This window comes from Mobula hypostoma, chromosome 9 (genome assembly GCF_963921235.1).
Source record: "Mobula hypostoma chromosome 9, sMobHyp1.1, whole genome shotgun sequence".
NCBI lineage: Eukaryota > Metazoa > Chordata > Chondrichthyes > Myliobatiformes > Myliobatidae > Mobula > Mobula hypostoma.
The window spans coordinates 24,310,861-24,336,652 of NC_086105.1; the positions used below are offsets into that span (position 1 = coordinate 24,310,861).

Sequence of the window (25,792 nt, forward strand, 5' to 3'; positions counted from 1 at the left end):
AGATTAGTTAGCATTGGTAGAAAGAGAGACAGAGTTAACCTTGCAGATCTTGACAATGCTTTAAAAGTAGACGAAGTGAGCAAAAGTTACAGAGAAGGAGGAGTGGTCATTTCCCTTCCCTAAAACTAACTTCTCCCAGTTCTGATCAAAGGTCTTGACTTGGGACATTATCTGTTTATTTCTTAAATGCCAACTGACCTGTTGAATATTTGAAATATTTTCTGTTTTTTTTAGATTTGCAACAACAGTAATTTTTATTTGCTTTTCCATTACTGTTTCCTGAGGAAGTTTGGCCAGTTTACATGCCACAAGGTCATTAATTGATTATTCAATGGAATATGTTTGGGAATATGAATTTAACCAACTGGCAAATCCTTTAGCCTAAAAGCACGGGTGGATCAAAAATACATTATCAGTCGCAGTTGTGCATTTTGGCACAGAGGGGTGGTATTCCAGAGAGCTAATGGGATGTAGTTATGTTTGTTGGTGATGTATTTAGCCTTCTCATATAAGTTTGTATCCAGGAGGACTTGTTACATTTCATTCTGTATCCCACCAGATGTTCACTCCCACACACCTGATGTCATGTCATTGGAGATGAAAGAGTGAAGAATGAACTAGAAATTTCACAAGTTTTTATATTCAGATTGCATGTGCTTTGTGGAATTTCTGCTTGATTCTCCACTCTTTCATTTTGCAAAGTAGCTTTCTTGCTGAAACCTGAAATCTATTCAATTCCCTAATGACATTTTTAAATGATCAGAGATCCTAGATAACTGTGAAGTGTTTTCAACTGCTCTACAGCAAAGCCTAAAAAACCCAGCATGAAATGTCGCATCTTAGCAATGTGCTCCATCTAGTGGGCCAGCTCGGAAATGTGGCCCAGTGAGCAAGTGATAAAAGAATACGCAACACGCATCAAAGTTGCTGGTGAATGCAGCAGGCCAGGCAGCATCTCTAGGAAGAGGTACAGTCGACGTTTCAGGCCGAGACCCTTCGTCAGGGTCCTGAAACGTCGACTGTACCTCTTCTTAGAGATGCTGCCTGGCCTGCTGCGTTCACCAGCAACTTTGATGTGTGTTGCTTGAATTTCCAGCATCTGCAGAATTCCTGTTGTTTGCATTGATAAAAGCATACAGTGGATTCTGGTGAGTTGGGAGACAACAGGACCATTACATTTTGGCTCAATTAAGTGGCTGCCTCAATTAGCCAAAGTTTCATGGCATTAGTTAAAAGGGTATTAAAAAAGACAAACTGAGTGACAAACTATATATTTAAATAAAATGTATAACAAATTAAAACACTACCAATAGTAATATTATAAAACTGTATAAGTTCCTAATAGTTATCGACAGAGGAATTAATCAAACATACGCAATGAACAAAATCAGAGCAGACACCTAGTGCAGATAATGGACTAACTTCATACATTGATATCGATGAATACATTCTCCAAATCTTCCTGTTCATTGTAACATTCAAGACGATTGTCGATACCTTCTTTGATATCGATGAATACATTCTCCAAATCTTCCTGTTCATTGTAACATTCAAGACGATTGTCGATACCTTCAAATTTTTCATAGTTCCTAACTTGTTGAAGTATGAAATTCTTTGATTTTCACTCCCAGGTACTTCTGGTATTAACAAACGTGAATGTTTGAAACCGCAGTGAACAAAATAATACTGATTTGTCTTGCTGCTTATTTTTCACTAATGATCATGGACACAAATCATTGTTTTTTGAACACAACACACGCAACTGAAGTTATTTAAAAGTTGTTAGTTCTAAGCACAGCCACACAAGAATGTGCAACTGACCTTAGTTAGAACCTGTTTGGCAACAGTCTCTTGTCCCAATTAAGCAGCATAGTGTCCAAATAAATGAAGGGAATTCCGGTAATTTTCTCAATTAGTTTTTGTTCTTGAAGAGTTGTCCCAAGTAAGTGGCTGCTCTGACTGACCAGCAACCACTGTATTAGCAGAAGCCAATTCTTAAGATGCATTTTCATTCATATTATTGCACAGATTTTCATATAAGTTCTTATTTTTTCATTTACGGGATGTGGGCGTCACCAGCTACGCCAGCATTTATTGCCCATCCCTAGTTGCCCTTGAGAAGGTGATGATGAGCTGCCTTCTTGAACTGCTGCAGTCCCTGAGGTGTAGGTACACCCACAGTGCTGTTAGAGAGAGAATTCCATGATCTTGACCCAGCAACAATGAAGGGATGGTGTTATATTTCCAAGTCAGGATGGTGAGTGACTTGGAGGGGATTTCCAAGTGGTGGTGTTCCCAGGTACCTGCTGTTCTCGTCCTTCTAGATGGTAGTGGCTATGGGTCTGGAAAGTGCTGCCTTAGTAGCTTTGGGGTGTTGTTACAGTGCATCTTGTAGACAGTACACACTGTGACAACTGTTCATTAATGATTGGATGCTTGTGGAAGGGGTACCAATCAAGTGGGCTGTCTTGTACTGGATGGAGTCAAGCTTCCTGAGTGTTGATGAATCTGCACTCATCCAGGCGAGTGGAGAGTATTCCATTACTCTCCTGACCTGATCCAAGTAAGAATAGGAAGAATTTTTGTTTGCCTCAATGTGCAAACCATAGATGCTTTTTTAAAAAATCAGTCAATTAATACCAGGAAGTAATTTGAGCACCTTCACAAGTCTGGCAAGTATCCCATTGAAAAGTAAATATGAAACATTTCAGCTATCATCATTTTCTCTGATGCTGTAAACTGAAAATTTTAAAGAAACTTAAATTGGATACTGTGACCAAATATTTTTATGGAATAGTTAGGCCCAAGAGGCACCTAATGTGACTCTAGTGTATCAGGTTCACCTGCTATAGTCACATGCAGAAGCTAGTTGATGAAAGCTAATTGAAATATCAGCCACACACAGTTAATTCACTGAACTGGAGCCCAAATTAGTTGCATAAAAGGCACCAAATCTACTCATGTTATTCCTCTTGCTTATCATCTACTTGGTTTTAATAGTGATATAAAGTACTTTTTCTGGGAGAGTAGATTTTGAAAGGCTAAGGCTCAAAAACTAAATTATCCCAAGAAATATGTATTTGGATATTTGCCATTTCTAAAACAAAAATTAAAAACATTGTATTTTTATTTTCAATACTCCACTGACTGAATATCTACAAAAGCTGACTGAAAACCCAAATTACAGAAGCTTGAATTCTGTTAACATGCTGCACTTTCATGTAGTCAACCATCTGCTGTGTTTTAGCCCAGTTTTGCCATATGTCTCCAAACACTCTGTATGCCATGTGATTGCCCACATGTAGCAAGTTTTTTCTGATTGCAGTTCTTCAGGAGAAAGTCAATTTTGTAGCTCTAACCAAAATCATTGTTTTAAAATCATTGCATTGAATCAGGACTCTGATTTAGTTTAATAAATATACTGTTCAGATTTATGAAAGCAGGAATTGAGATTAGTTACTTCTGGGAAATATTCTACTGCGTTATTGACCTAATTTGCATAGAAACTTTGATCATATTAGCATAATGCATTCATTTTCTAAATATTTGCACATCAAGCTTCTTGGGGATTTAATTAGGATTTTTTTTTAAATAGATGAGCTCATTTTTTATAATAAGATCACAAGCTAAATATAAATAACAAGGCCCAATTCAGATCTTGGATTGCCAAAGAAGATAATGATGAGAATGGTTAGTGGATTCGTGAAACTTAGAGAAGAAAGTGAGATGGAGAAAAATATGACAAAAAGGAGTTTATTGCGGAGGGGACTAAAATGTAAATTGACTTTGCATGGCACAAGTTTGAAGAGTGCCGAAAAGTAAGCTACCTTGATTTCATATGCACGATGGTAGTACGCAATTAGTAGTGTATTGACGTTCTGAATAGCAAAAAATATATCTCACAGCAACAACGTCATTCTCAAATTTCAAACGATCACTGTGCAGGCCTCAGCTGGAGCAGTGTGGACAATTCAAAAACGAAGTAAAGGCAATAGTATCCCTGGATGTTCTGATCATGGTGAGAAAATAATCCAGGCATTCTGTGTATAATGCAGTAAAATTATTGGGTCATTCTATCCTCAAGTCCCTTCCAATTATTGCTGGCATTTGCCATCGGACAGTATTAACAATAGGAGCATTGTCAGTCAGCTGCTTCCTTCCCCATGTTTGATTTGATGCTTTGAGACTTTGTAGGGTCTGAGTCAAAGTTGTGGATTCAACCACTTAACACTACACTATCCCCTTTGGTGGGTCTGTCCTGCCAGTGGATCAAATGTAGCCAGGAATGATGGTGTGTTATCTACAGTTCCGTAAGTGTAACAATATCAGGCTGTTTTGAACCAAATTACCAGTGATTCACGACAAGGATTTTTGCAATGTTAATTGGACTGGGAATGACTCTTTCATGTCGCGATTTGATACCCAGGTGATCTTTCATCTGAGCAAAAAACAAACTGCTGGTGGAACTCAGTGTCTGTGGTGTGGGAAGGAAAGGAAATGTTGACATCTCGGGCTGAGACCCCGCATCTCAATCCTGATGTATCAACAATTCCTTTGCTTCCACAGATGCTGCTCTGCCTGCTGTGTTCTTCCAACAGCTTGTTTTTAACTGCAGATTCCAGTATCTGCTGAATTTTGTGTCTGCATGGGAAGTAGTGAGGGCATTATCAGGGAACACTTGTGATGAGGATGGAGAGTGGAGCAATAATCTGTGATTTGTGTCTCTAAAAATGGTTAAAAAATGTTAGTATCTTGATATGATAGATTTACAGTAAAACACTTTTGTCATGACTGACCTAAGCACTACCTATCCCTCCACCTATCTTCGGGTCATCTGCAAACTTTGCCACAAAGCCATCAATTCCACTATCTAACATCATTGACAAACAATATGAAAAGTAGCAGTACCAATACTGACTCCCTGTGGAACACTAGTAGTCACTGGCAGCTAACCAGAAAAGACCCCCTTTATTCACACTCATTGTCAGCTAATCCTCTATCCATGCCAGTATCTTTCCTGTAACACCATAGGGGTTCATCTTCTTAAGCATCCTTATGTGAGGCACCTTATCAAATGCCTTCTGAAAATCTAAGTAAATGAGATCCACTGTCTCTCCTTTGACCACTTTGGTCTGCAGTGGACTTATTTTGTTCTAATTGTGTTCTTCGTTGCAAAAAATGTGTAGTTTTTAATCTACCCAGTGAATGCTGCTTATATGATCCTGTGTGTCTGCTGCAAATATGTTTTTCCTTGAACCTGTGTACACATGTACTTGTGTATGTGACTTTGAGAAACAGCTAACATTTGGGCCTGCGACCCTTAATCAGAGCTGCTTCAGTCCCTTCCCTCAGCTGCTGTTAGACCACTGAACTTTCCAGCATTTTATGTTTCTATTTCAGATACCTAGCTTTTTAAAAATTTTGGTTAAAGCAGGAAGTTTTGTTTGTTTTAGCAAATCTGGGTAAAATACTGAGCTGAGGGGAGAATATTGATTCTGATTTCGCAAGCAAATATGATTCAAATGTAAAATTCAGTGGTTTGATTTAAATGCGAGTACTTGTCATGCTTGAACTGCTTTCTGCTTATGCATGGGGCCATGCTGAGTTGACAAATGTAACCATAATGTTGGTTTACAGTGAAATTCTGTAACCTGTCCAGCCATTATTGTGAATGAAACCAATGGCCTTTTCCAGGTTGTTGTTGATCAACTTGCTCTGAGCAGGAATTTTTTTTTACACAACAAGAAAACTGCATGGTACTTTAATGTTTATTTGTAATATGTATATCAAACAAACAAACCCAACTCGCAATCCAAATAAAAAATATCAGGCAGTCAGAACAACTGACATTGGCCTTTTCCAGGTTGCTGTTGACCAACTTGCTCTGAGCAGGAATATATTTATCTTGCAATCTGGAAGATGCCTTTTGCATTAAGTCTGATAGTGCAAAGTAAAATATTTTGACGAGATGCCGCTGGCATTCAGCGGGCCAGCAGTTTATTACCAATGAGACTTCCACTCTGAGTTTATTGTTAGAATTTGTAAAAATGTTGTGACTTGAAACACTGATGATGATGTTCCAACTTGTTTCAAAGTAAAGGTTGTGGTATATTTACTATAGAAACATAGAAAATAGGTGCAGGCGTAGGCCATTCGGCCCTTCGAGCCTGCACCACCATTCAGTATGATCATGGCTGATCATCCAACTCAGAACCCCGCCCCAGCCTTCCCTCCATACCCCCTGATCCCTTTAGCCACAAGGGCCATATCTAACTCCCTCTTAAATATAGCCAATGAACTGGCCTCAACTGTTTCCTGTGGCAGAGAATTCCACAGATTCACCACTCTCTGTGTGAAGAAGTTTTTCCTAATCTCAGTCCTAAAAGGCTTCCCCTTTATCCTCAAACTGTGACCCCTCGTTCTGGACTTCCCCAACATCGGGAACAATCTTCCTGCATCTAGCCTGTCCAATCCCTTTAGGATCTTATACGTTTCAATCAGATCCCCCTCAAATGTTAAATTAAAATTAATTATTGGAAGAAGACTAATTTTATCTAAGTGACTTGCAAAGATTTAAATAAGCAAGAAAAGAAAAATCGGGCAGTACTAGCAGATTGTACTGTCTTTGGGATGTTCTGGAAGAACTCACTAAGACACTGACACTTTAGACAGCAACTTCCAAACTCACAACCTCTACCAACTGCAGAAGGTCAGGGCAGCAAAAGAATAAGCATAACACCATCTGGAAGTTGCCCTCAAGCCATGCACCATTTTGACTTCAGAATCAGAATCAAGTTTATTATCAGACTTGATTGTTGTTTTGTAGCAGCAGAACAGTGCAAAGACACAAAAACATTATTAATAAAGAAACAAATAATGCAACAAAAAGGAGTAACGGGGTAGTGTTCATGGCTCTTAAAAATATATTGCCATTCTGTCAATGTTGTTCAATCAAACTCCTGGAACTTTGCCTAAGAGCACCTCAAGAATTGCAGTGGTTTTGAATTAGGTTTAATATCACCGGCAGATGTCTTCATTGTAGTTTGGCAGCAGTACATTGCAATACATATTTTTTAAAAAACTATAAATTACAATAATTTAATTTACAAGTTTTTTGTTTGGTGCAAAATAAATTCCATATACTGTGCACTTTTATTTTCCTTTAGTGATTTATTGTCTCTTTTGTGGTAATATGCTTTTGTTCCAGCTTTCTGAGTATAGCTAGTTCTGTGGACAATTCTGATCAGAATATGCGTAAATGTGAGAGGGACATTAGTCAGTGTAAACACTCAGCATTGAGCATTGCAGTCATATTTCTCCAAATATGAAAATCAAAGTCTCAGCTTATTCAACTGTCATTAACTTACATTAATCATACAAGGATTAAAAAGTAATCTGCAATGTGAGATGATATCCAATACTGATGCATTAAAGTCAATTCAAAGAAACAAATACCGTCGAAAATCAGTGTTTTCTTTAATTAAAGCAAGCAAAAATTGCAACAAAGCTCGTGAAAATTTACTCTTGTTCCTACAGCATTTGCAAGTCTGGTATTCAAAGACGTCTCTGAGGAAGCTACAGTGCTTATAAAAAGTTTTTTTACCCCCCTCCCCCCAGAAGTTTTCATGTTTTATTGTTTTACAACATTGAATCAGTGTATTTAATTTGGCTTTGACACTGATCAACAGAAAAAAGACTCTTGCATGTGAAAGTGAAAACAGATCTCTACAGACCCCTCAAACCTAATCCTAAGGTCCAAGGGGGCACACACCCTCACTAACCCTAAGCGCACCCTGATTAACTCTAGCCCCACCCCCACAAACCTGATGACCTGTGCAAGGAGGAACCAGATCCAATAAAGGCAAGTATTTGACCTGGTGAGTGAAGGCGTGGGCCAGATCAAAGTGGCAGGGTTACGCGACACTGAATCTCATGTGACGAGATCAACAAACCCAAGAGAGATGATCGGTCAACTGCCTGCATTTTTAATATACAGTATTCCTGTTTTGCTTGTTTTTAATCTACTCAATATACATATTTATTTATTATTTTATTTTCTCTGCTAGATTATGTATTGCATTGAGCTACTCCTGCTAAGTTAGCAAATTTCACGTCACATGCCAGTTATAATAATCCTGATTCTGACAAAGTGATCTGAATTAATTACAAGTATAAAACACAAAATACTTGATTGCCCAATTACTCACCCCCTTCAAGCCATTCCTGTGCAGTTTTGGTCATTGTTTTGCTAGAAAACAAATCTTATCCAAGTCACATCAGGCTTTCCTCCAGGATTTCTCTGTATTTTGCTGCATTCATTTTATCCAAGCCTTCCAGGGCCCGCTGCAGTGAAGCATCCCCACAGCATGATGCAGCCACCACCATGCTTCATGGTAGGGATGGTGTGTTTTTGATGATGTCTGGTGTTTGGCTTATGCCAAAAATAGCATTTGGTCTGATGGCCAAAAAGCTCAATTTTGGTTTTGTCATACCATAGAACCACCTTCCAGCTGATTTCAGAGTCTCCCATACGCCTTCTGGCAAACTCTGGCCGAGTTTTCATGTGAGTTTTTTTTCAACAGTGCCTTTCTCTTTGCCACTCTCTAATAAAGCTGCAACTGATAAGCACCCGGGCAACAGTTGTTGTATGCGCAGTCTCTCCCATCTCAGCCACTGAAGCTTGTAACTCCTCCGTTGTTGTCATAGATCTTTTGGTGGCCTCTTTCACTCGTTCCCTTCTTGCACGATCACTCAGTTTTTGAGGATGGCCTGGTCTAGACAGATTTACAGCTGTGCCATATTCTTTCCATTTCTTGATGATTAACTTAACTACTCCAAGGGACATCCAGTGACTTGGAAATTTTCTTGTATCCATCTCCTGACTTGTGCTTTTCAATAACCTTTACGCGAAGTTGCTTGGAGTGTTTGTCTTCATGGTTTGTCTTCTTGCTCATGTTGTTCCATTGTTTAAAAAGGGTTCTAAGAGTAAACCTAGCAATTATTGGCCTGTGAGTTTGATGTCAGTGCTGGGTAAATTGATGGAAAGTATTTTTAGAGATGGTATATATAATTATCTGGATAGACAGGGTCTGATCAGGAACAGTTAACATGGATTTGTGTGTGGAAGGTCATGTTTGACAAATCTTATTGAATTTTTGAAGAGGTTACTGGGAAAGTTGATGAGGGTAAAGCAGTGGATGTTGTCTATATGGACTTCAGTAAGGCCTTTGACAAGGTTCCACACGGAAGGTTAGTTAGGAAGTTTCAATCGTTAGGTATTAATATTGAAGTAGTAAAATGGATTCAGCAGTGGCTGGATGGGAGACGCTGGAGAGTAGTGGTGGATAACTGTTTGTCAGATTGGAGGCCAGTGACTAATGGTGTACCTCAGGGATCTGTACTGGGTCCAATGTTGTTTGTCATATATATTAATGATCTGGATGATGGGGTGGTAAATTGGATGAGTAAGTATGCAGATGATACCAAGATAGGTGGAGTTGTGGATAATGAAGTAGGTTTTCAAAGCTTGCAGAGAGATTTATGCCAGTTAGAAGAGTGGGCTGAAAGATGGCAGATGGAGTTTAATGCTGATAAATGTGAGGTGCAACATTTTGGTAGGACTAATCAAAACAGGACATACATGGTAAATGGTAGGGCATTGAAGAATGCAGTAGAACAGAGGGATCTAGGAATAATGGTGCATAGTTCCCTGAAGGTGGAATCTCATGTAGATAGGGTGGTGAAGAAAGCTTTTGGTGTGCTGGCCTTTGTAAATCAGAGCATTGAGTATAGGAGTTGGGATGTAATGTTGAAATTGTACAAGGCATTGGTAAGGCCAAATTTGGAGTATTGTGTACAGTTCTGGTCACCGAATTATAGGAAAGATGTCAACAAAATAGAGTACAGAGAAGATTTACTAGAATGTTACCTGGGTTTCATCACCTAAGTTACAGAGAAAGGTTGAACAAGTTGGGTCTTTATTCTTTGGAGCGTAGAAAGTTGAGGGGGGACTTGATAGAGGTATTTATGATTATGAGGGGGATTTATGATTATGAGAGTTGACATGGATAGGCTTTTTCCATTGAGAGTGGGGGAGATTCAAACAAGACATGAGTTGAGAGTTAAAGGGCAAAAGTTTAGGAGTAACATGAGGGGGAACTTCTCTACTCAGAGAGTGGTAGCTGTGTGGAACGAGCTTCCGGCAGAAGTGGTTGAGGCAGGTCCGTTGTTGTCATTTAAAGTTAAATTGGATAGCTATATGGACAGGAAAGGAATGGAGGGTTATGAGTTGAGTGCTGGTCGGTGGGACTAGGTGAGAGTAAGGGTTCGGCACAGACTAGGAGGGCCGAGATGGCTTGTTTCAGTGCTGTAATTGTTATATGGTTATATGTTGTTTTTGCCAGGATACTGACTCACCAGCAGTTGGATCTTCCAGATACAGGTGTATTTTTACAACAATCAATTGAAACACCTTGACTGCACACAGGTCTGCAAAAACAGACCTCAATTTAACTAATTATGTGCCTTCAAAAACCAATTGGCTGCACCAGTGATGATTTGGTGTGTCATGTTAAAGGTGGTGTACATTTAAGCAATCAATTGTTTTGTGCTTCATATTTGTAATTTAGATCACTCTATAGAGATCTGGTTTTGTTTCGACATGAAAGATTTTTTTTCTCTGTTAATCAGTGTCAATAAAGCCAAATTAAGTTCACTGTGATTCAATGTGGTAAAACAATAAAACGTGAAGACTTCCAAGGGGGCTGAATGCTTTTTATAAGCACTGCATATTAGAGGAAATGTATATGAGATGATGCAACTTGTGAACAAGGTTATTATCATATGCAAAAGTGTGGTAGGGCAGTGACATTGTTGGAAGGTCATAAGAGTTTAAACAACTGTTCTGTCAAAACATGTTTGTGAAGGCTGCAAATCTGCAGTCAAGTTGCATTGCATGTAGAAAATGCGTGCCATTGTGTGCTATGCATTTGCATTATCTTTTGTGTTACTTTTTAAATGTTAAACGGATGCAACACTTAGAACATTTATTTCTTCCATTTTTTTTGCATTTATTCCACTCCTTTGAGTCCAGCAAAGCAATTCTCAATCTAAAATGAAGAGTATGAGACCTATTTATAATGTTCTGTTTTTTTAACATGCTGCTAAGTGGTAATTAAAAGTTTTTCATCTTCAGCGTGCTCCCCACTGCTCTGTGGCTTTACCCTTTAGTATTAACATCAAGACAAATTAAGTTAGAAAATAAATTGATTTATTGCAGACTCATAAATCAGTATTTCAACTGTAGACCAAGGATGTAGCAAAGACTTTGTAAGGATTTGCCATCCATAAAGATTTAATTTTATCAAGAGTTCCTTCATTAAATCATCTTTTCTCTTTTTGGCCGTCAGTTCAGGATTTATGTATGTTATTTTCTATTTTCATGTTACAACTCCCTTTTTTAAACTTAAATCTTCAAATTGTTTCTTTTTTTTAAGAAAACAGTAAATGTGACTCCAAACAGTTTTTTTTAAAAAGGAATCCAAATTTGCAAATCCCTGTTGGAAGAAGTTTAAATAAAACAACATAATATTCCTTCAGAAACAAGTCAATATTATAAAATGGACACATGTCTTCTCACATTAATTAATGTCAAAAAGTGGACCTATTTGAATGTGTTCATAGTTGAGAACATTTTGAGAAAACAGCATGAGAATAAAGGTAGCACTAGAACAATTTGTGTTCTTTGGTTCTGTCATACTTGAGAAGAATTCTTAAGCACTGTTTTATCTAGGACAGTAAAAAGCAAGTTTTTAAATATAAAGAAAGCTGTTTGGAGTGTTACTATTCAGGCCTGAAAGATTGGAGAATTTGTTTGTGAATGGACAGGAGAAGCTTGGTTTATTGTCCTTGAGAAGAGCGAGGATAAAGTTGGGAGGATTTGACAAAGGCACTTAAGGTTGCTTTGAGACACACATACAGGCATGTGCTTAAAACTGGATCTACCCGTTCACACTGAAATATACAACTGCATGCACCCACAGACATGTACACATTAAGAGTAAAAAAAAATGTGGAAGGGTAAATACAGAAGGGTAAGAATGTAGAAGGGTGATTGACAAAAGTAGCAGAGTGAAATGTGCAATGATTTATCTGCTCGTTGTGTTCTGGAGTGCATTGTCTGTGGATGGTGGAATTAAAACTTTTTAAAAATTAAATTGGATATACACTTGAAGGGGAAATCTTTTCCGTGGTTTAGAAATTTAATGGTCTAATTGAATAATTCAATAAAAATACATCATGGCCCCAGTGAGGTGAATGACATTGTCCTGGTTTTCTAAATTCATGTGATACAGGTTCACAATCCCTTATCCGAAATCCTTGGGGCGAGGATTCAGAATTTTTCGGATTTCAGACCCCCCCCCATACCAAAAAACACGTATGTTCAAGTCCCTTATTTAACCTGTTTCAGCACGGTGGATTTTAGGACCCAGCGGCACACCAAACCCTACGCACATCCTCCCGTATACTTTAAATTATCTCTAGGTTACTTATAATAGAATATAGAATAGTACAGCACAGTACAGGCCCTTCGGCCCACAATGTTGTGCCGACCCTCAAACCCTGCCTCCCATATAAGCCCCCACCTTAGATTCCTCCATATACCTGTCTAGTAGTCTCTTAAACTTCACTAGTGTATCTGCCTCCACCACTGACTCAGGCAGTGCATTCCACGCACCAACCACTCTCTGAGTAAAAAACCTTCCTCTAATATCCCCCTTGAACTTCCCACCCCTTACCTTAAAGCCATGTCCTCTTGTATTGAGCAGTGGTGCCCTGGCGAAGAGGCGCTGCTATCCACTCTATCTATTCCTCTTATTATCTTGTACACCTCTAACATGTCTCCTCTCATCCTCCTTCTCTCCAAAGAGTAAAGCCCTAGCTCCCTTAATCTCTGATCATAATGCATACTTTCTAAACCAGGCAGCATCCTGGTAAATCTTCACTGTACCCTTTCCAATGCTTTCACATCCTTCCTATAGTGAGGTGACCAGATCTGGACACAATACTCCAAGTGTGGCCTAACCAGAGTTTTATAGAGCTGCATCATTACATCGCGACTCTTAAACTCTATCCCTCGACTTATGAAAGCTAACACCCCATAAGCTTTCTTAACTACCCTATCCACCTGTGAGGCAACTTTCAGGGATCTGTGGACATGTACCCCGAGATCCCTCTGCTCCTTCACACTACCAAGTATCCTGCCATTTACTTTGTACTCTGCCTTGTATTAGGTATAATACCTAATACAATGTAAATGCTATGTAAATAGTTGTTATACTGTATTGTTTAGGGAATAATGACAAGAAAAAAATTTGTTTCCAACGAAAACATTCAACAAAACATAAAAAAATACAGCTTCAAACGAACCAAATCAAACACATGGTAAATGACTTATTGGAATAATTGTAGAACGTCACTGTCATTGTAAAACTTCAGTAACTTGTCTTTCTGTTTATTTAAATCATGTACAGTGGTAGTTCGGACACTATTTTCTTCAGTAATACGCCGCACGGACACACCACGATCAAGCTTCTGCAAAAACTCCACTTTCTGAGTTATTGATAATGATAGATGCTTCCTTCTCTTTTTCTCATTGTTACCTGCAACTCTTTTTGACATTTTTACAGTGAAATTAAACACAAAGTCAATAGTGAACACAAAATATCAGCGAACAGCAAATGCACGTGTAACCAGTACGAGAGCTGAGCCGCAACTGACGTCTGGCGCCTCTGCTAGTGCTGCCACGTCACACCTGAGTGACGTCAGCTGTCGGCAAAAAAAACTTCGGTTTTCGGAGCTTTTTGGATTTCAGAATTTCAGATAAAGGAATGTGCACCTGTAGTATATTCACCAACATTCTTGGACCAATTGATCACCATATGCTACGTGACCTATGCCAAATTGTGTAACAGTTGAATGGATTATTTTAAGGATTTTAACCTTCTTAATATTTTTCAAAGAACAATTATAGCAAAACATTTGTTTTGACTCTTCTGATTTAGAGATAATTTATCAGTCACAAGTTGGTGGGTGGCCTTTTTCTTCCAATTGGCTGGATAGTGGGATGATGCCAGTTATGTTACATAAAGATGATGAAGTGTCAAAAGCTGAAAAATCCTGAATGCTATCTGCAGATGCTAATATTATCTTTTTTTCTTGCAGTGAAAGATTCTTTGTAAAGTTGAATAAAAATGGTTTGCCAAAATTTCCAGAGAGAATGGAAAGACAGTGCACACTTTTCATTGTAAGTAAAACCCTAATTGTGTAATTAATTAGAAACAAGCTAGAAAATTGTTTGTCTTCAGCATTCTTGATTTATTGATTTAACATGATTACCATCAATAGTATCAGACATATTGCAGACACACTCCCATTTTCTTCAGTTCTCAAAATTCTTATATTTATTATTAAGTTTGTATTTGAGTGCAGAATTTCTATTATGATCTATGCTGTTCACAATGTTGTGTTTTTAGAATGAATAGATCCATGTGATTGGTCATTCTAGCAATAATATTGTGGGTTACTACCCTTTGTAAAGCTATTTTGTAATGGTGTTATTGGTCATTATAAGAGAATGGAAAGTACTTGATGTGAAACAGGAAGCACTTACTTTTTTACATATTATTCATAATATAAATCAGTTTGCTCATTTCCTGGAATAATTTGTTAATATTATGTCATGATTCCCATATAAGTAGTTTCATACTTTGTAATCAAGAAGAGGAAATAAGGTAAATGCATGGCATTTTATTTCTGGGCTGTGCAATAATAATATAGTAATTGGAAGAAGGCAGAAGAATGGGGTTGAGAGGAAAGATCAGCCATGATCAAAGGGTGGTTAAGAATTGATGGACTATTTAGAGTTTTAACATCATTTTCCTTTGTGTGATTCATATCATTTAAACTATGCAGTGACGAAGGATTTGTTCTCATTTTAATGCATATGATAACAAGTAATAGGATACCAGACACCAAATCCATCTATGTTTCTTGTGATTTTGAGACTCTGTATCCATGCTGCTTTTCTTCTTTGCCCCTGTGATGCCAATTCTTTGGAGCAGAGAAATTTAATAAAACACACTGAAGAAATTTCTCCTTAAATGTGACAATTCCTCTTCCACTTTGATAATTAGCCAAGATTCAAGAATGCTACCGATTACTTCTCATGAAGCAGAGTTAACGTGGATCTTTTCTCATCCTCTACTACTCTCTCTCTCTCACATTTAACCTGATGCCAGAAGAATATAGGTCTTTAAAGGACCAAGTCCTTCACGCAGGTCCAAAGGATCAAAGGCTACCCATAGTTCTATCCCTTTGTGTTTCTCCATCACTTAATGTTCTGAAGTTCTTCTTGATATCTCCTCTTGGATGGGATGATCTCAGATGCTCTTTGACTCTTTTCGATCTCCCTGCTTTAGTCCTTCCTCTCCACCTCATCAATTTCTTGTCCTAGTTGGTTATGTCCTCAATCCACACTCTGCCCCTGTACCTGTCCTTACTCAGTTTCTCACCCCACAACCACCTCCACCTCTACACTCAGATTACTTCTTGCTTCTCCAGTCAGCGGAGAATGTAAATGAGAAATTAAACATGGGTGCTGTGGTACAAGTTCTAATTTCATCTTTGTAAGTTGTAACAATTCACTGATAGAATATTCTTTGAAGCCTAAGAAGCTGTTTGGGTGTACAACCTCACCTAATGTTACCTTCTAGGAATTGTGAAGAGTCATGAGAACCTTAAAAACAGAAAATGTACGAAACAGTTCAGCAGGTCAGGAAGTACATGTGTCAAGAGAGATGGTTGATGTCTCGGGTCCAGGACACTTCATCACAACAAATGAGTGTTTGTGACCCAAAATACCAGCATTGTTCCTCTTTCCACAGATGCTATATGACGTGCTGAGTTTCTTCAGAATTTTCTGTTTTTAGTTTTCCAGCATCTGCAGTTTCTCTGTCATGGGAACCTTAATAGAGATCTGGCATGAGAACAAATATGTGAAAGATTTGAATTAATTTACTTTAAATATTTATTTTATGAATTTACAATTTTCCATTTCATGGAAGTATATGTCATGCTGGTGTTGGGTAGGTAAAATTTTAATGTTTAATGTTCTTTCTTCCGTGTAAGTCATCTGTATGAAACTGCAAAGACAAATGTCTAACCATTTAAAGTATTTCAAATCTGTTCTGCTTTCATGTCTCTTTTCAGGATTTGGGGAGCAGTGATCTCAGAAAGGATATATACATTACTGTTCACATTATAAGACTGGGTAATATTTATTTTTCTTATCAAGGTATTTTGACAATCCAAGTGTATTTCTTTTGGTATTTTCTTAAAAATGAAAATATGTTTAACACCTTCAGGTCGAATGGCAGCGGGAGAAAAGAAAAATGCTTCCAATGCACAATATCGGCGCCCGTTTGGTTGTGCAGTCTTGAGCATTGCAGACTTGCTCCAAACTGAGAGGGAGAGCAGAGATTCTAAAGAGGACCACATGCTTAAAGTCTACATGTACAGTAACATTTTCAGTATTCTTTTTTGCTTGAAAATGATGTTCAAGTGGTGAGATGCTTTACTCTAAGGGCTGTTTAAGTTATAATTGGGTTCATCTTAAAGTGACATGCAGGGACCTTATTGTGATGGCATCAGAAGGAGATTTAAGCTGAGTAATTCTAAAAGTAACCAATTAGTTTTTGATGAGAGATTTCCTGCATCATTTATCATCCAAGTGCAAAGCTTTGATAATTGTGATCTGAAAGTCATCTTCATGTTGTAAAATAAGCAAACAAAGTGCAGAGAAATAACACATATTGGCAAAACCTTGCAAACAGACCACATTTTTGGCTGTTGTATGAGACATTTCACAGCAGATGTCATAGTGCATGGGCCAGATTGTGTTGCTGTTTACCCAACCCTTCTCTCAATACATAAAGTTGAGCAAGCCTATCTTCCACGTGTTGTGTCCTCTGAGATGAAGTGAGCTGCTAATGGTGACTGGGTCTCTGGACCCACTTTTCATTTTATAGGTCATTACTATCAAGGCAGTCGGAGCCTTGTATCTGTTCTCTCTCTGCTTTGTATTCCATGCTGCAGGGTTTATTATGCTGGTCACGTGAGTGGGGGGGGGGCATGGTAAAGGTGGAGAGAATAAGTCACTTATGTTGCTTATTTCGTGGCAGTTTCTGGCTTGGGACTGGTGGGGGCTATTTTTTTGCTGGTCACTTAATATCACCGCTAATGGGTTTGACTATTTGGAACAATCACTTCATTGGAGCTCAGGGTGTGGCATGCAAGTATAACAACCTCATGGTGGTTGCTTGCTTCCAGCAATTGATTTGTTTTGATACTTGGATTAGTCTTGTTGCTACAAAGGCCGTGGTGCAGTTTTTAAAAGTCTCAGGTAGTTGGAGAACTCAGACACTCCCTGCACGAAGGCCAAGTGACAATACTTATACGTCACCATATCCAACCCTGAGATTCACTTTCTTGAGGCCATTTGCAATAAATACAAGAAGCACAATAGAATCAATGAAGGACCACTCCCAATAGGACAGACAACAATCAATGTGCAAAAGACAATAAACTCTGCAAATACAAAAAGAAAAAGGAATAATCATAATAAATGAGCAATAAATACTGAGAACATGAAATGAAGAGTTCTTGAAAGTGAGTCCATAGGTCGTGGGTGAAGTTCAGTGATGGTGAGATCTACTTCAAATATTTATTAAGTGGAACAAACAAGGGATGCTGGAAATAGTAAATAAATTATAACATGCTGCAAGGTTAGGTTAGGGCATGCACCATTAATTTACATTTTGTATGATGAATTCACTGGAAAGTTGATCCTGCAGTGTTGAGGTGGTCAGTAATGAATCAGGGATTTGGCCCTTGGTACAGCCAGATGTTTTCAGCACGGATCAAGCACTCAATACAAAGCCAAACTGAGAACAACTTTCAGGCTATGAGGTAAAAAAGGTGTAGCTTCTGAAATCACTCCCTTGAAACCCATTCAAATAATTTGCAGTTTAAAAGAAGTCCGTAAAATTACTGGGTTAACTCTGGGAACTCAGGTTTGTAGGGACAATATGGCCAACCATTGCAGACCCAGGTAACTTGATGGGAGATGGTTGAAGGCCAGTTGTTTGATTAATTGTCATACGTTAGGCATTGCACAGTTATAAAGCTTAAACAGGGCAAATAAGGTAAACATTTTGGGATTTGATTCTCAATCATAATATCTGTTGGAAGTAACAATTAAAAGTTTCATATTGATGTAATGTTTTTTTTAAAGAAAATTTCAAGTTGAGAAGAAGTTGGATTTCAAATTTAGTACTCGTAGGAGTGGAGGGTGGGAAGTGGGAGGAAGGTCCAAAGCATTCAGAATGAAATCTCTTTTGTCAAGGATAAACACAAGGACAATAGAAAGTCGGGAAAGTCTATTGCCATGGGAACCAGGTTTTTCAGTTGTGGCATTTGTTAAAATTAAGATCTTTTATATTGCTGAATTAAGAAGATTTTCATGCCTGACACATGCTGTCAATCTGATAGTTACCTCTTACACATAACTCGCTGCCTAACATTGTCCCCGTTTGCCCCCTGCGGGGTAAATTGATGCAGTGCATCTGGGAAGTTTGCGTAGAGTTAAAGAAGAATCCCTTTTGAACTATAGGAATTCTATGAAGTGTTACAAGAATGGTTGATCATGGCTTTGCAATCTCCATAGAGATTTAAATAGTGTTTCCCTTCCCAAGGACCACACATTCTAGACCCTTGCATTCTTCGGGCATTCCTATTAGCTCCTCGCACCATCACAAACACCTGACTCTCCTGCCACCTACCTCCTTGTTCCCGGGCTAATACACAATGGCAGTCAGTGCGTGCTGGTAAGGTGGGAGGAAAGTCGAGCAGTCAAAGAAAGACCACAGACTCCACACCCCCAGCACCCAAGATCAGCATCAGCAGTACAAAACAGTGCCACCCAGACTTCATTTCCACAAGAAAGAAATTGGTTACTTCTGAAAGTCACTTCATGATCTCCCAGCTATGAACAAAATGCAAAATATACCCAATGGACAGGCAGTAAGAATACATTTAGCTTCCCAATATTAAGAAAGTTATCTTAGGATATCTTAGAAATTATCATCATGATGGTAAAACAGGAAAAACTGTGGGTTAATATCCATGAGGATTATAAATTATGGATATTTCCCAAATTACTGCATTGGGGACCAGAGTTTGTTGATCCGTCAATGACTGCCTCTCCCCCTCCTCACCACCCACGACAAATGAAGGTCATACGAGCTATATAGGACCTTGATCAGACCCCAATTGGAGTACTGTGTTCAGATCTGGTTGCCTCACTACAGGAAGGATGTGGAAACCATATAAAGGGTGTAGAGGAGATTTACAAGGATGTTGCCTGGATTGGGGAGCATGCCTTATGAGAATAGGTTGAGTAAACTCGGCCTTTTCTCCTTGGAGCAACAGAGGATGAGAGGTGACCTGATAGAGGTGTTTAAGCTAATGGCAGGCATTGATCGTGTGGATAGTCAGAGACTTTTCCCCAGGGCTGAAATGGCTAGCACGAGACGGCATTGTTTTAAGATGCTTGGAAGAAGGTACAGAGGAGATGTCAGGGATGTTTTTTTTACATAGAGAGTGGTGAGTGCTTGGAAAGGGCTGCCGGCGGCAGTGGTGGAGGCGGAAACGATAGGGTCTTTTAAGAGACTCCTGGATGGCTACATGGAGCTTAGAAAAATAGAGAGCTATGGGGTAAAGCCTAGGTAGTTCTAAGGTAGGGACATGTCCGGCACAGCTTTGTGGGCCGAAGAGCATGTATTGTGCTGTAGGTTTTCTATGTTTCTATGAGGGTAAAATGTTCCATCACTGCCCGCCCTCCCAGATCTTTTTTAATCTTCTGTAGTTTTGGAAGGATAATGTCATAAATCCTGAGAATTGGTTGTTACCATTGCTGAAAATAAAGCAGCACACACAAAATACTGGAGAGTTTCAGCCCAAAATGTCGACTGTACTTTTTTCCATAGATGCTGCCTGGCCTGCTGAGTTCCTCCAGCATCTTGTGTGTGTTCCGCGGATTTCCAGCATCTGCCGATTTTCTCTTGTTAGTGAGAATAAAAGTGTTTTTTGGTTAAGTTGAACTTCCTACAGGAGAGACACGAACATTCCAGGAAATACAAGTGTGATAACAGAATTAAATCAGTCATTGTATTTCCTTCTGAAGCTTTTGTCACTTAAATGAAAATGCATACTGTTAGTACATCCATGGTCATTTTTTCCAGCAAATTTAAGCCAGAGTATCTATTAGACGATTGAAAGCAGAACCAGATCATTGACCATAAAGCTATAAGATTTATGAGCAGAATTCAGCCATTTGGCCCATTGTGTCTGCTCTTTGATTGCATCACGGCTGATATGTTATCCTCCTCAACCCCATTCTCCCACCTTCTCTCTGTAATCTTTGACACCCTGACTAATCAAGAACCTATCAACCTCTGTTTTAAATATACTCAATGGTTTGGCCTCCAAGCCACCCATAGCAATACGTTCCATAGATTCGCCACCCACTGGCGAAAGAAATTCCTCCTTATCTCTGGTTCTAAATAGATTCACTCACTATAGGAAACATCCCCTCCAAATCCACCCTACCTGGGTGGGCCATTAAATATTCTACAGGTTTCAATGAGAGCCCCCCCATCATTCTTCTAAACTCCAGCAAGTACAGGCCCAGAGCTTTCAAACGCTCCTCATACGTTAACCCTTTCATTCCAGAATCATTCTTGTAAACCCCCAGTGGACCCTCTCCAATGACAGGACATCTTTTCTAAGATGAGGAGCCCGAAGCTGCCTATGATACTCTGAGTCGTGGTCTAATCAATACCTTATAAAGCTTCAGCATTGCATCTTGCTCTTATATTCTAGTTTTCTCAAAATCAATGCTAACAGATGTGTCAGCCAAAATTTCCCCTTAAAGAAACAATGTTGACTTTGGGCTAATTTATCATGTGCCTCCAAGCACCCCAAAACGTCATCCTTAATAATGGATTCCCACATCTTCCCAACCACTGAAGTCTGGATAACTAGTCTTTAGTTTCCTTTCTTCTGTCTTCATCTCTTCCTAAACAATGGAATGAAATTTGCAATTTTCCAGACCTCCGGAAACATTCCAGAATCTAGTGTTTCTTGAAAAATAATTACTAATGCCTTCGCAATCTCTTCAACTACTTCTTTCAGAACCCTGGAGTGTAGTCCATCTGATCCAGGTGACTTATCTGCCTTCAGACCTTTCAGCTTCCCAAGCACGTTTTCCTTAGTAATAGCAACTACACTCACTTCTTTCTCCTGACACTCTCAAATTTCTGGCATCTTCCACAGTGAAGATTGACACAAAATACTAATACGTTTGTCAACAATTTTTTGTAATATTATATGTCCTCACTTTTCCTTTTATGCTGTCTTTAATTTCCCTTGTCAGCCACAGTTGCCTTAGCCTCCCTTTAGAATACCTCTTCATCCTTGGGATGTATCTATTCTGCACCTTTTGTATTGCCCCCAGAAACTAGCCACTGCTATACTAGAGTCATCCCTGCTTGTGTCCCCTTCCAATCAATTCTGGCCAGCTTCTCTCTCATGCTGCTGTAATTCCCATTTCTCCATTGTAATACCATTTTCTCCATCATAAAACTGTGATATCTGATTTTATATTCTCCCTCTCAAACTGCTAGATGAATTCTATCATATTATGATCTTTGTCTCCTAAGGATTCCTTTTTCATAAGCTACTGAATGAAATATGATTCATTACACAACATCCATTCCAGAATTGCCTTTCCCCGAGTTGGCTCAGCCACAATCTGCTCTAAAAAGCTATCTCATAGGCCTTCTACAAATTCCCTTTCTTGGGATCCAGCACCAACCTGATTTTCTCAATCTACCTGCATATTGAAATCCCCCATGACGAATGTAACATTACTCCTTTTTGATTGCTTTTTCTATCTGCCATTGTAATTTGTATCCCAGATCCTGGCTACTGTTCCGAGGCCTGTATATAACTCCAATCAGGGTTTCTTTACCTTTGCAGTTTAACTCTACCCATAAGGATTCTACATCTTCTGATCTTTTGTCACTTCTTTCTAAGGATTTGAATTCATTTTTTTTACTAAGCCACACCATCCCTGCTGCATACTTACCTGTCCTTTGGAAGCAATGTGTATCCTTGGATGTTAAGCTCCCAACTATAATCTTTCAGTCACGACCGAATACCCACAGCATCACACCTGCCAATTTCTAACTGCACTATGTGATCATCTACCTTATTCCGTATACTACGTGCATTCAAAGGTAACACTTGCAGTCCTGCATTCATCACCCTTTTTGATTTTGCCCATGTGTTATACTTCAACTCATCTCACTGGCTGTAACTTCACTCTATCACCGTCCTGTCCTTTCTCACAGTCTCACCACACACTGCATCTTGTATACCAACTGCCCCATCCTCAGCCCTATCACTCCGGTTCCCATCCCTCTGCCAAATTAGCTTAAATCCTCCCCAACAGCACTAGCAAATCTGCCCACAAGGATTTTGGTCTCCTTTGGTTTCAGATGTAACATGTCCTTTTTGTACTGGTCATACCTTCCTCGGAAGAGATCCCAACAATCCAAAAATCTGAAACCCTGCCAGCTGTACCAGTTCCTCAGCCACTCATTCATCTGTACCATCATTCTATTCCTACCCTGACCACCATGTGGCACGAGGAGTAGATTAGATTAGATTATGAGGACACTCAGTCCTCGTTTATTGTCATTTAGAAATGCATGCAATGAAAAGTGATACAATGTTCCTCCAAAATGATATCACAAGAAACACAAGACAAACCAAGACTAAAACTGACAAAACCACATAATTATAACATATAGTTACAACAGTGCAAAGCAATACCGTAATTTGATAAACAGCAGACCATGGGCACGGTAAAAAAAAAGTCTCAAAGTCTCGATAGCCTCATCATCTCACGTGGACGGTAGAAGGGAGAAACTCTCCCTGCCATGAACCTCCAAGCGCTGCAAACTTGCCGATGCAGCACCATTGGAAGCACCCGGCTGCAGCAGACTCTGAGGTAGTCCAAAAACTTCGAGCCTTCGACCAGCCCTTCGACACCGAGCACCAAGCTCCGTCCTCTGCCGAGCACTTCGACTCTGCCCCGGCCGCCGAGCAAGAAGCAAAGCCGAGGACTCGGGGCCTTCCCCTCCGGAGATTTCAGACCACACAGTAGCAGCATCAGCGAAGCAGGCATTTCAGAAGTTTCACCGGATGTTCCTCCATGCTCTTACGTCCGTCTCCATCAAATCAGGATTGTGCATGGCACCCTACTTGACAAATAACAGACATAACCACCGGAGTGGCCGCTGTGATGTCGCACTGCCATCTTCTCCTCTCCTATCGGAAGTAATCTGAAGATTACAACCTTGGAGATCCTGCTCTTCAGCCTCTTACTAACTCCCTGTATTCACTGCACAGGAGCTCTTCCTACTTTCTGCCTACGTCATTGGTGCCAATGTATACCATGACCTCTGATTGCTCACCCTCCCTCTTTAAAATATTCTCAAGCAGTTGAAGCTATGCTTGAACCAAGCACATGGGAGGCAACACACCATCCTGCTGTCTTTTTCATGCCACAGAATCTCCTGTCTGTTGCCCCTAACTGTCAAGTCTCCTATCACCACGATTCTACCTGATTTTCCCCTTCCCTGCTGAGTCTCAGAGCTGGCCACAGTGCCACTGGCCTGGGTGCTGCTGCTGTGCTGTGATTGGTCATCCCCTCCAGCAGTATCTAAAGAGTTATATTTTTTGCTGAGGAGAATGGCCACTGGGAATCCTGCATAACCTGCTTACTCCTCTTATTTCTGGTGGCCACCTGTCTACTGTCTGAATCTTGCACCCTGGGTGTGACCACCTCAATAAAAGTCTCACCTATGAGGTTTTCAGCCACACAGGTGATCCTGAATATCACCCAGCTCCAGCACCAGTTCCTTGACCTTATCAGTCAGGAGCTGAAGGTGGGCACACTCCTGCAGGTGTAGTCATCAGGTTTACGTCCCCTGAAGGGTTAAGTAACATTTGGTACCCTGCAACCCCACATATTCCAGGAGGAGTAATAAAAAGATTTAAAAAGAAAGAAAGAGGAGCATTCCACTGCCTAAACTACCATCCTGCCTACACTTGTTATACCTTTGGCTCCTAATGCTTAAGCTTGAATTCTACAACCAGCTAAACAATTCTAAATGATCCAGCACCCTTACTGAAGTCTGTTGAGCCAAAGCTTGACCACACTAAGACTGTCCCACTCTAACAATGGCCAATCCCACAGTACCATGTGTTTCTAGCATCCAGAGATTGTTTGTTTCTCATTCCCAGAATTTGTATTTAAAAAGTCCAGAGAAGCATTAATTCTTTCTTCTGTACATTCAATAAGCAGCATTCTGTGATTTGTAGCAGCTTCTGTTTAAATACTCCAGAGCCTACTTCAGATCTTTTTAGATTAAGCAGTTCCACAGTACATCATACATAAGCCTGTTAATTTACAATCTGTTTCTACTTAAAATGGTAATAATAAGTTCATCTTGCCAAGCATTTAAAATTTTTGCACATGGTGTCATGCAAACTTTGCCTTGATCAGTGCATTTTTTTTTAACACAAATAAAAACAAAAGTTTTAAAATTTCTTTTCAGGATCTCATGGGTGAAAATGAAATTATGGGTTTCAAGGTGTATTGGTAAATCCTATTTCTCCTTGCTTAATTGATAGACTTTATTGGAGAAAATCAAGGATGCTTAGGGATTTCCAGACTCTTATTTAACAGTGGTGGTGCTATGCAAACAGATTGCTTATCATCTTCCTGCTGAACCATGTCTACACCCACCTGGACAGGCCAGCGAGCACTGTGAGGGTCATGTTTTTTGACTTGTCCAGTGCGTTCAACACCATCCGCCCTGCTCTGCTGGGGGAGAAGCTGACAGCGATGCAGGTGGATGCTTCCCTGGTATCATGGATTCTGGATTACCTGACTGGCAGACCACAGTACGTGTGCTTGCAACACTGTGTGTCCGAAAGAGTGATCAGCAGCACTGGGGCTCCACAGGGGACTGTCTTGTCTCCCTTTCTCTTCACCATTTACACCTCGGACTTCAACTACCGCACAGAGTCTTGTCATCTTCAGAAGTTTTCGGATGACTCTGCCATAGTTGGATGCATCAGCAAGGGAGATGAGGCTGAGTACAGGGCTATGGTAGGAAACTTTGCCACATGGTGTGAGCAGAATTATCTGCAGCTTAATGTGAAAAAGACTAAGGAGCTGGTGGTAGACCTGAGGAGAGCTAAGGTACCGGTGACCCCTGTTTCCAACCAGGGGGTCAGTGTGGACATGGTGGAGGATTACAAATACCTGGGGATACGAATTGACAATAAACTGGACTGGTCAAAGAACACTGAGGCTGTCTACAAGAAGGGTCAGAGCCGTCTCTATTTCCTGAGGAGACTGAGGTCCTTCAACATCTGCCGGCTGATGCTGAGGATGTTCTACGAGTCTGTGGTGGCCAGTGCGATCATGTTTGCTGTTGTGTGCTGGGGCAGCAGGCTGAAGATAGCAGACGCCAACAGAATCAACAAACTCATTCGTAAGGCCAGTGATGTTGTGGGGATGGAACTGGACTCTCTC

The 25,792-nt window shown here is 39.8% G+C and overlaps 1 protein-coding gene across 6 annotated transcripts in view; it reads left to right on the forward strand.

Annotated features, from left to right (window-relative positions):
- Positions 1-25,792, forward strand: part of dock4 (dedicator of cytokinesis 4) — a 366,243-nt gene that overhangs the window by 145,471 nt on the left and 194,980 nt on the right. For all 6 annotated transcript variants that reach the window (XM_063057889.1, XM_063057890.1, XM_063057892.1 and 3 more), the window contains exons 9-11: positions 14,224-14,305; positions 16,270-16,330; positions 16,425-16,572. In XM_063057889.1, the coding sequence (XP_062913959.1) occupies positions 14,224-14,305; positions 16,270-16,330; positions 16,425-16,572 (291 nt within the window). The remainder of the gene's footprint in view (positions 1-14,223; positions 14,306-16,269; positions 16,331-16,424; positions 16,573-25,792) is intronic.